An 11,855-nucleotide genomic window follows, 5' to 3' on the forward strand; every position below is an offset into this window, starting at 1 on the left:
TTTTGTTTTAAAAAATCGTGCGATTTACGCGAAATGTCCGGGTTTTTTTTAATGTTTGTCCGGGTTTGGCGAAATTCAAGATGGCAGCCCTATATACGTTATTATATAGGTATAATAGCAGTAGTGCAGCTCCGGCACGTATTGCAGTCGGCAGCTCGTTTCCAAAACTTACATTTAGGATTAAAAAAAAAAACTTATTTTTATTATGAAGTGCTATCACGTCGAACCATTTTATTTTATTTAATGTTCATTCCACTTCTTCTTCTCTTCTCTTCTTCTTCTGTTCTTGATACTGATTCTTGAGCCCAAACTAACTATCGGCCAACATGCGATGTGCGGGAGCTCCGACGGGACAAATAAAAAAAATGATTTCTCTTTAATTATATTTATTAGAATAATCTTCAGTCTGTTAAACATCACATAATGTAGTTTTTATTATGTCTTGCACTCTGCCTCTGTAAAAAATAATATAAAAATGTCAATAATAAAAATATTGTCAATATAAAATTTGAATAATACCGGTCGATGTTTCTTGGTTTCACCCGCGTCCCGTGGGAACTACTGCCCGTACCGGGATAAAATATAGCCTATGTTACTCGGGAAGAGTGTAGCGCCCCAACAGTGGAAGAATTTTTCATATCGGTTTGGTAATTTCGGACTTTAAAAATAGACATCCTTTTTATTATATTAGTATAGAAATATAGATTAAGACGGTACCCTGAGCAAATGACCTTGAGCCTCTGCGCCATACAAACTCGGCGCAAGAAATACGTAGCGAGAACGCTCATATTTTGGTTTAAAATGTTTATAAAATAAAATGTTCGTGTTTTGAAAAAAATAAAACTACCATAATGTTCGTTATTAAATTACCTATCTATTAGTTTAGGTAGCAAATAAAAATAAATGTTACTTTACGAAGAGATGCATCTTATTAGTGATTCTTTCTCATTTCTGTGGTTTCGTTGTGACCCTCTAATTAAACATTACGATACTTAGAAAAAAAAAGAAAACTACCATTTTGGAGTCAAGATTATGTAGAAATTTAATGTATTTTTTATTAGAAGGTATTGCTATTGGATAAAGAGAAGTTGACTCCGAAAAACTGCACAAAAAACGACTGCCGCTGCGTTTTGCACGGGAACGCGCCTTAATGTCAAACTTTTCTACATAATTTCGAGATAAAATCAGTTCAAAATAATTGAAAACACGCCAGCCATATGTATTGTCATCAGAACTCAGAGCGTGTGCAAAATTTCATCCTAATCGAAGACCGGGAAGTGGGTCAAATTGAGATTCCAAGATTTTCTTACATATATATGTCACCGTAAGATTACAAACATCGTTAGATTACAATCTATCTCGAGAGATTGTAAACTGTTGAATTATTGTAAACCGTAACACCTGATTGCAATTTAACGCATTATTTTTCGCTATATTATAATCTATCGATGAGAAATTGTCAAATTGTCAACTGTCCGAAAGTTCTCCCTGATTGGTCAGTCTTTTTGTAAGATCGAGAGCGATGTAGAGCGGTCAAATTGTCAACTGGCGTAGAACGGAATGCATCTTGCGCGCTGATTGGTAGAACGTCAAAAAAGACAATGTTCTTTGCAACTCCCGGTGTCACAGCTCTTTGACGTGCAAAAATAAGTGACGGTTTAATTTTTTATAAAATCAAAAATTGTACTTAATTTTTAAGACTCAAATTACACACAATTAAAAATTGTATTAAAAATTGAAGTTAGTGACGAAAACGAATCGCTGCAAAACCGACTCCACGTAGTCTTGTCTGCCCTACCCCTAGAGTGCAATTCAAAACCGCGTAGGCGCGGAGGGGCGAGGCGGCCTGCGAGCTGAGGCGCAGGTAGTTTCAGCGCTCGCCGCCGCAGCTGAGGCTGGCCGGCTCCGCCGGCCAGCAAGCCGAAGCTGCGGTGGTGAGCGTGAAAACCATCTGCGACGATAAGCTCGCATGGGACCGCCGGAGCCCCGCAGCGCCGGAGCCGTGACAGAAGTTATGCTTGCTGCATGTTGCATGCTTACTTCCATGCTGGGTCAATTAATATGGGATGTGTTATATTTTAAACAAAAAACTCAGTAGGTACGAGTTAAAAAATTAGAAGGTAAATAAATATTTTTATGATGTCATTTAATAGTATTTAAGAAGTTTACTGTTAGAATGCATGCTACAAATTTAGATGCAAAAAAATAACCATCATGCTGAGTTGTATTTAGAGTGGAAGATAACTCGTGGCTAAGATAGTATTATTTAGATGCTCGACGCTTTATTAATTGTGGCTGACTTAGTAATTTAGAAGGCAACATACATTATTGGGGGCGAATAATGATATTAAAAAGAAGCCTGTTTAATTAGCACCCCTTTTATTTTATTTTTAAATATTAGTTTGTATTTGAAGACAAAATACCTGACTGTATTTTTTATATAAATTTAATACTTGAAGAATTTTTGAAGAGCATTTATTTTATTTAACTGACACCTCTATTTCATTCCTAACTCTACGGGAACTCCATGGGAACAGAACGGCTGGTCGTGATTGGTCGATCTTACAAAAAGACTGACCAATCAGAGAGAGCTTTCGGACAGTTGACAATTTGACAATTTCTCATCGATAGATTATAATATAGCGAAAAATAATGCGTTAAATTGCAATCAGATGTTACGGTTCACAATAATTCGACAGTTTACAATCTCTCGAGATAGATTGTAATCTAACGATGTTTGTAATCTTACGGTAACATATACATAGTTTACAAGTGAAGCTAATGTAATATGTTAAAAAAGCACTTACTTGTGTACAAAAAAGTTGTTTTTACTAGTATCGTACTTAGAATATATGAAAGTTGGTATCTGATTCACTAATACCCACACTTCATCACCTTTCACCTTTAAATCTGAAAAAAAAAAACATAAGTCGATACAATATATGGCAAGTAGTCAAAAGTAGTTAATAAAACATGATATTTATATCAGCTATAGTGCTTTAGAAACTTTCAAAAAGCAGCCCGGAGCATGGAAGTTGGTGATTGATACACCCGTGCATCGGAGACCACGTAAATGTCGGTCCTGCTTGTGATCTCTTTCCGGTGGTGTCGTATTGCCGTCCCATCGTGCTATGAGAGTGAAGGAATAGTGAGTGCACCTGTGTCCCAGCAAATGCTTGTGCTCTATAATATGTCCTGCGCAGCTGGCTGAACTCCTTACGTGAGAACAGCCGCCGTAGCCGATAATCGGCTAGGATAATCATCATCATCATCATCTGTCATGTATTGCTGATCTACGAAACAGTAGTGGTATCCTAAATATACATATATTGTCGTACCACAAAAACTTTCAAACGTCTGTCTAAAAAATGTCAGGTAATGACGTTGAAATAATGTCCGTTTTAAAGCCACACTTTTTTTAGACAAGTGTTCAACAGACGTTTAAGTTTTTGTAGTAAGGCTGATAGTGTACTTACCTGAAATATAGACCAGTTTCGTATGGCTCTGAGCTACCGGCACAGATATCTTGCTCATCAGAGAAACTTTAGTATTCCAGCACATAATACTATCTTGGGCTACATTCGCAAACAGTAAGGTCTTGGTTCCACTGTGGAAGTCATGCGAACCGCTTTGAGAGAACGCCCCTCTTACACCTTCGAGCTGGAATAGAAATGTCATCATATATTTCAGTAAAAGACGAAGAAAGTCGTGGATGCCTAGTGGTAAAGAACCAACCTCTCGAGAGAGGGTGTGGGTTCGATTCCAGGTCAGGCAAGTACCAATGCAATTTTTCTAAGTTTGTATGTACTTTCTAAGTATATTCTTGGACACCAATGACTGAGTTTCGGATGGCACGTTAAACTGTAGGTCCCGGCTGTCATTGAACATCCTTGGCAGTCGTTACGGGTAGTCAGAAGCCAGTTAGACTGACAGTCTTAATAACGGGTATTGGGTTGCCCGGGTAACTGGGTTGAGGAGGTCAGATGGGGCAGTCGCTCCTTGGAAAACACTAGTACTCAGCTGCATGCGGTTAGACTTTGGACCGATTCCAACATAGTCGTGAAAAGGCTCGTTAGATTTGGCTAAGTGCGAGTCGGATTTCCACACGAAGGGCTCCATCATCATCATACTACTTTTAAAAGATACATGTAAGTAGTATGATTAAGGCGAAAGTTTCTAAGTGTTTTGTTACCTCCCACGCCCAAAGGGCCTTTTTTTCGGATTTTGATGAGACTTGGCGATACAATGTTTATAATCCAGATTTCCTCGAGAAGTTTTTTTTTCACGCTTAATCAGTCTTTGGTGTCCTTAGTCTTATAACAATTTAGAACAGAATAGCGTACCGATAGGCTAATTTTATTCACATGTGTGAAATAGTTGTCTCTCATAGTTGGTATTACCTTGAAACTCTCAGCAATCTTAGAGTCCAATACGCTGTCCGGATTCTTTAAAACCTCATTGGATACGGAGAACTCCTGCGTTGACATCAGAGGATGATAATAAGCTTTTCTGATGCCCTTACTATCAGGGTCTGATAGGGCAATACTGAATAGACCGTCTTTCCAATTCAGATTGTGACCTGAAAAATAAATAAAAAGGTTTTTACACGCTACACTTATTGTGTATGTAAGAAAATCTTAGAATCTTAATTTGACCCACTTCCCGGTCTTAGATTAGGATAAAATTTTGCACACGCTCTGAGTTCTGATGACAATACATGGCTAGCTAAGAAGCGTCATTACAAATCAAATTAATTAAAAAAAAGCGCTAAACGTGTGTTTTTTAGTTTTTTTCAAAACCTAATTCAATTGAGGAGCTCGTGGCTAAGTCAAAGCCGATCGATCATACACACATATGAAATGAAATGAAATGAATAGGTGAAGCAATGCTTGGTACAGTCAGTCCGTGGACGAGTTACCATCTTGTCATGACGAGTTCCTCCGTGTTTCGGAAGGCACGATAAACTGTGGGTCCATTTGAACATCCTTGCGGACATTCGTTGCGAGTAGTTAGATTAGAAGCCACTAAGTCTGACAACCAGCCGAAAGGTATTGGCTTGCCCGGGTAACTGGGTTGAGGAGGTCAGACAGGCAGTCGCTCCTTGTGGCACACTGGTACTCAGCTGCATCCGGTTAGACTGGAAGCCGACCCCAACATAGTTGGGAAAAGGCTCGGCTGATGACGATGATGTCAGGAAGATGATGAACTTTTTAAGTTTTTTTTTCTCTTTACCTGCAACACTGAAGTTGGTAGCCCCAACATCATATTTGAATGTAGGGTGTTCAAATCTCCAACTGTCTTTTTTCTTTAAAGAGAATACTATCAGGCCGTTTTGAGCTAAATCATTTATGTAGGCGAAAGCATCGTTGCACGTTGATGACGTGACATCCACAGTTATTGAAGTTAGACCTGAAAAGACGGTTTACGAACTTTAAAGAAAATCGATTCTTAAAAATAACAAAAATCTGTTATGTCGTCGGTCTAGGGTCCGTTCAGACAGACCGGCTCGGAGAGGACAGCAAATTCTTAACACGTTGAAAATCGAATACTTAGTATTCGTAGTAAGGTTTATTTTTGAATGTGCACTGCTTTTGTCATTAAGAATGCTCGAAGGCGCTCGGTGTGAAATAATAAGAGGAGCCGACCGGCTCCGATCGCGTACTTTTTCTTGACGTTTGACGTTTCTTTAATGCTCGCGCAGCCGATGCTCTCCGAGCCGGTCTATTTGAACGGACCCCTAGAAATCGATGTCTAAAGGATGCTATAGATATATTTTGAGATGTAGAGATAGATTTCGTCACCGACTTCTAGACCGATTCATCTACTTACGGAAACCTAAAAATGTTTCGTTAGTGCAGATAGTTCTGATAGCATGGGAGTTTATTTACAACAAAAACTCGTAAAAATAAAGTTTTGAAAAAAAGGTGAAAGTTGAGTCAAAAACATATTGTAAAAATGTGTTTACACTAAAACTAAATATCATCAAAAAACTCCTCATCGCTGGCTAAAAGGCTGGCAGCCGCATTGCCACGCTGGACGGCAATAAGCATATCCTTTGCCCAAGGCTAGTGTTTTCGTCTCGTGAAGCGTCAAACAGCAGTTTTGAAAGCTTCTTAAAAAGAGCGTGGGCATTTGGATCCCACGACCCGAGGGTTTTAACCCCAAACAGGTCGAAAACATAGTTGCCGACAAGGCCACTATATTTCCGCCGCTTGGGGTTCTCCGCAGCCGCAGCGGCAGCTGCAGCACAGCACGCAGAACTTGCAAGGTGTGATGGTTTAATATGTAGATGCACTTGTATAATTACCTGAAGTGGTCCCGTTCAGTAAAACTTTATCCGGGATGATATATCTCAGGATTTCTTCATCAGTTTTCAGATCAATTATGATAATTTCAGGCTGTTTATTACTCTGAAAGTCCCCTGAAATTGTATTAAAAGATAATTCATTAGTTAAGTCAGTAATAAAAAATGATCGGGCCGTAATCGATTTGTGGGTTTTTCTCTCTTTCTCAAAGCTTTCTCAAAGCAGGCCGGAGTTTGGAAGTTGGTGATTGATACACCCGTGCATCGGAAAGCACGTAAATGGACCGACATTTTGTGCTTGTGATCTCTCTCCGGGGGTGTCGGATTACCGTCCCATCGCGCTATGAGAGTGAAGGAATAGTGTGTGTCCAAGCAAATGCTCGTGTGCTATAATGATGATGTCCTCCTAGCTGATTATCGGCTACGGCGGCTGTTCTCATGTAAGGAGATTGGCCAACTACGCAGAACATATTATTGTTATAGATATTATAGAGTTTCTTATTTATAGATATTATAGACATTTCCGAGAGATGACACTTGCAAAATTTAATATTAAAGGACATTGTTCCGGCTCCATACATGTTCTGCCTAAGAACCGTTCGAATGGAAAGTGACTTCTATAAACTCTTAAAATTATATGGAATCCTATGAAATAAGTTTTCACGAACGGACACTTCAGGAAACTAAAATAATTACGAAAAAAGTTAATATTTTGAGGTTATAAATAAAAAATAACCAAGCTTGCGTGAAATATCAGAGTAGTATTATCAAACTACACTATACAAAAAATCAACAATACTATGTACAGCTCTATATGTTCTCTTCTAGATCTAGGAAAAGACTACTCTACTAGATACTAGGAAAAGAGATAGTAAATAGTCAAGTTTAAGATAATTCTTTGACAATGATCATTTTATAAAGTTGCATTTTCTGTCTGTCCCTTTGAATGCTTTAGATCTTTAAAACTACGCAATGGATTTGGGTGCGATTTTTTTTTATAGATAGAGTAGGTCAAGAGGAAGGTTTACACCAAGGTTTTACATTGCCACCGTGCGAAGACGGGGCGTGTGACTAGTTTTCATAAATGCTTAGAATTTTTATGAAAAACAACTACCTAAACGCTTTTGCTTTCAACGTTACGTTTCTTAATATATAGTGAATCCACTTTGGATTTGTGATAAAACGCATAAGTTTCCAAAATGGAAGAGTTCCATTCACCACAATTCATAAAATATCGATATTATTACGATGGAGAATTATTTATTTAAATGATTGTTACTACTTTTATATTAGACAGTTACCTAGCTATCTACATGCCATAAGGCGGGAATCGAACCCGCGGTCTATTACCAAGAAGGCACAGACCATACTAAAAATGTCATTACCACACAAAACAATTTAACAGTTAAAGTAAGGTTTACCAATAACAATGAAAGAGGTTTTCGAGGATGTGCAATAAAAACAATATTTATATTCAATTAAAGGTTTTTAATCATCAATATTTCTCAATAATATATCTAAGAACTGAGCTTTGGTATCTCGCCCAGCTTAAATACCAGATAATAGTCATTATGTGGGCACAACAGCCCACTGTTCTACGCCCAACGATACAATTGCAACAGTATGCCTGATGGTAGGAGCTTCTTACAAAGTACACAATTGCGTCCAACAGTGCATTGCATCTTATTATGCTCGACTGCTTCAGACCAACACGTCGTACATATAAGGTCATGAGCTTCAACCTGTAATAATAAATACAAAAAATCATTAGTAAATATCAAGTAACTTGCAATTGTGGCAATTGATTTGAAAACCGAGAAATTGTGTGCTTATGAAAACATAAGTAGGTAGTAACATTCTTATCAAAATTAGAAAAACACTTTCGTAGACCACTTACCATACGGGGAACAGTCCATTGTTGTATGCAACGAAGTATATCTTCGTTTTCTAATACCAAAGAACCTCCAGCAGATCCACAATTTATACAATATACTATATTCTGCATCCATTGTTGTAATTTATTATAATATAACTAAATTCGATCACAGACAGAGCAATATCCGAAAATGCTAGTAAAATCCAGTTCTTTACACAAAGCCGAGTCTACCAAGTACGCAATCTAATCGGAGTCCGTAATCAAGCCAAAGTTGTTAGAATAAAACCATGAAACGCATAGAAAATCACAAAAGAAACGATAGTCGCAAAGCAATCAAACCAATCAAACTGACTTCTAGCAAACTGACTGAAGTACACCAGTGTTGCCAATTACGAAAACTATAATCCTACTCGAATGCCAAGCTAGAAATTCGCGATTCGCTCAAAACCATCTTAAAACATTATACAGAATACTAGCTTTTTTCTAGCTAGTCAGTTTAGGTATTTAAATGAATAAAGTGTTACCAACTAATTTTAATAACCGACTTCGGAAAGTAGGTTCTCAATTCGATCCGTATTTACCGAAATCCCGAAAACTTCCGAAACTGGCAGCACTGGCTGACGGAAACATTTTATAAGGCATCAATAATTGTGACCCTACTTTTTATTTGGAATTTATTTATTTGAAGTGTCCGTGGAATACTAAAATATGTTTCAAACAATATAAAAATAAATAAAAATTATAGTATAATTTATATTCACATCGGTTCTTAGGCCAAAATTGAACAATGTCCTTTAAGAAATGGCTAATTGACATATGTTTTTATTCAATAGCTGAATTCATGTCTTGTACGTCGAGAAATATATAAAGTTATTTGTATTTTTTTTTGTTAAATCGCATTTATTTATATACATATAATTTGGTTTGTCAAATATGCATAGAGACTTTGTTTTAATATTCAATATTATTTTAGATTTTTTTTTAAATTGTAATTCCACATTATGATAATGGTCATAATAATATTTGCATGCCGGTTAAACGGCGAGACATGTGAAACACGAACCTACTGTAACATCTTGTAATACCATACCATGTTTCTAGCAAATAAATTTTCTGATTTCTGATTTCTTGCCCGTTCTTCTCTATAGGAAGCTACTTTTAGAATGGGCAACTAGAATCAAACGTATTTTGACGTTCATAAGTGCCTGTAGAGGCCTGAATGAAATACTTGGTTTGACTTTTTTGTAATAATAATTTGGGCTTACCAGGGATCTCCAAAAGACCAGTATCAACCATCCATAGTCTACCACAAGCATCTACCCGAGGCCTGTATACTGAGAAGAATTTATCCACGCTAGCGGAGTTGGGGTAAGGTTTCAACAGTGGTGAAGACTCCTTAGAGTCCAGATCCACGTAGTTCAGAGTCGATGGTATTCCTGAAAAAATAATTGAAATAGCTATATGAGTAGCCACTTAACTGAAGGTGAAAAATCTTTTTTTTTAACAACGTCAAAAATCTTCAAATGACCCCCCTGCTGTGGGTTAGCAGCAGTGAGGGAGTGTCAGACTCTTACTGACTTAAAACCGTCGTGTTCTGTCGCAAGCCTTTTATGTACCAGGGCCGCGGTAACTCTTTCGAACAATCTCGTAGCCCCGGCAGACCTAGGCCCTGTTGGGCCCCGCTGGGAAGGTGAATATAATCTTGATAGGACTTTTTACACAAATAAAGTACTGCTTAAAGCAGAGATGAGAATGAAGAAAAGTCGTGGTGGCCTAGTGGGTGAAGAACCAACCTCTCAAGTATGAGTGTGTTCGATTCCAGGTCAGGCAAGTACCAATGCAATTTTTCTATTTCTAAGTTCGTATGTACTTTGTATGTATATCTTGGACACCAATGACTTTGTTTCGGATGGCACGTTAAACTGTAGGTCCCGGTTGCCATTTTAACATCTTTGGCAGTCGTTACGGGTAGTTAGAAGCCAGTAAGTCTGACAACCAGTCTTACCAAGGGCCCGGGTAACTGGGTTGAGGGGATCAGATAGGCAGTCGATCCTTGTGGCACTCAGCTGCATCTGGTAAGACTGGAAGCTGACCCCAACATTGTTGGAAAAAGGCTCGGGAGATGATGATGATGACTAGGTGCTACAGGTATTTACCATATCGTCTTCGGGGCACAGTGATGAAAAGTTTTTTTTCATAAACTTCGAAGCCAATAGGTATGTTATTGTATTGTGTGAAATAGCTGTCTTTTTCCTCTCTAGAGTCTCTGAAATATATTGAGGTAAAGTCTTTTTTTACGGGTTCATCTTTAATATCTGAAATAAACAAAAGAAGAACATGTTATTGTCTCATCGTCCTGTATGGATCGGAGTGATGGGCATTGACAAAGGGGGATGAGAAGAGAGTGCATGTAGCAGAAATGAGAATGCTGAGATGGATGTGTGGTGTTACAAGAATGGATAAAGTGAGGAATGATTACATTAGATGAAGTCTGCAAGTAGCGCCAGTTACAGAAAAGATGAGAAGTAGAAGATTGTCGTGGTATGGGCATGTAATGAGGAGGGATGATACGCATGCAAAGTGTGTGCTAAGTATGAATGTATATTGATGGAGAGGAAGAGGAAGACCTAAGAAAAGATGTATGGATTGCCTGAAGGATGACATGAATAGGAAGGGAGTGAGTGTCAGTATGACGAGTGACGGGAAAATGGAAGAGGATGACATATTGCGCCGACCCCAAATAAAATTGGGAACAGGGCAGGAGGAAGACGTTATTTTTTTTAATTGGTATTCATAATAAAGAGTATAGGTATCTATCTATCTTAGCAGTGTTGTAGCTAATATATCAGTTTAACATATTAGCTGATTTTATTCTGGGTGTGAAAACTAGTTCTTTGAAAAAGAGAGTAAGACCACTAGAGCGGCAGCTAATTCTTTTAATGTAAAACAAAACAATATAAAATGTTGTTTTGTTTCTTTGTTTGTACCTTAAAGGCTACGAAACTACTGAACCGATTTAAAAAATTATTTCACTGTTGGGGCGCTACACTCTTCCCGAGTAACATAGGCTATATTTTATCCCGATACGGGCAGTAGTCCCCACGGGACGCGGGTGAAACCACGGGAAAACTAGTTAGTATAGAAAAATACTCACATTGAATGCCATCAAAATTATAACCAATTTGTTTCCAAGCAAAAACTTCTTTCATCTTATTAAATCTGTTATTTCCAATAATATATACCTGAGCACTACATATTTTTAAAAAATACAGTAACAAAACGATTTTTAAATGCATGTTTAAAAAGTACACAATTTCGACGAACTGACTGTCTTGTAAGAAGTTGTTATAAATACTGGTTCTTCATGTTTGTGTTTTGCATAATTACTTATTTTATAAAGATGCGTATATAATAGTCATTGAGTATATATCGCCGGTGGTGTCGGATTGCCGTCCCATCGCGCTATGAGAGTGAAGGAATAGTGAGTGCACCTGTGTCCAAGCAAATGTGCCTGCACTATAATATATCCTGCGCAGCTGGCTGATCTCCTTGTAAGAAGTTTTAAGGTTCTTCTAACGTACAGACAGACATGTGTTGCTGGGGAGTTTGTTGCGCCACTTCTTATTCCCAGCAAAAACACATAGGAAGTGGTGAAGGGTGGGCGTTTGGGGGGCT

General features: G+C 38.0%; 1 protein-coding gene across 1 annotated transcript; it reads right to left on the reverse strand.

The window, feature by feature from the left end:
- Nucleotides 1-369: 369 nt before the first annotated feature.
- LOC124644430 (L-dopachrome tautomerase yellow-f2-like) lies at nt 370-11,507 on the reverse strand. The gene is made up of 9 exons (XM_047183770.1): nt 11,335-11,507; nt 10,337-10,495; nt 9,446-9,616; nt 6,308-6,421; nt 5,233-5,409; nt 4,401-4,579; nt 3,477-3,660; nt 2,808-2,910; nt 370-455 (listed from the first exon to the last, which is right to left on the reverse strand). Exons 1-9 carry the CDS (start codon nt 11,474-11,476, stop codon nt 410-412), a joined length of 1,275 nt encoding a protein of 424 aa, XP_047039726.1. The 5' UTR covers nt 11,477-11,507; the 3' UTR covers nt 370-409.
- Nucleotides 11,508-11,855: the final 348 nt, after the last annotated feature.

The sequence above is a fragment of the Helicoverpa zea genome, chromosome 30 (assembly GCF_022581195.2).
Source record: "Helicoverpa zea isolate HzStark_Cry1AcR chromosome 30, ilHelZeax1.1, whole genome shotgun sequence".
Taxonomy (NCBI): domain Eukaryota; kingdom Metazoa; phylum Arthropoda; class Insecta; order Lepidoptera; family Noctuidae; genus Helicoverpa; species Helicoverpa zea.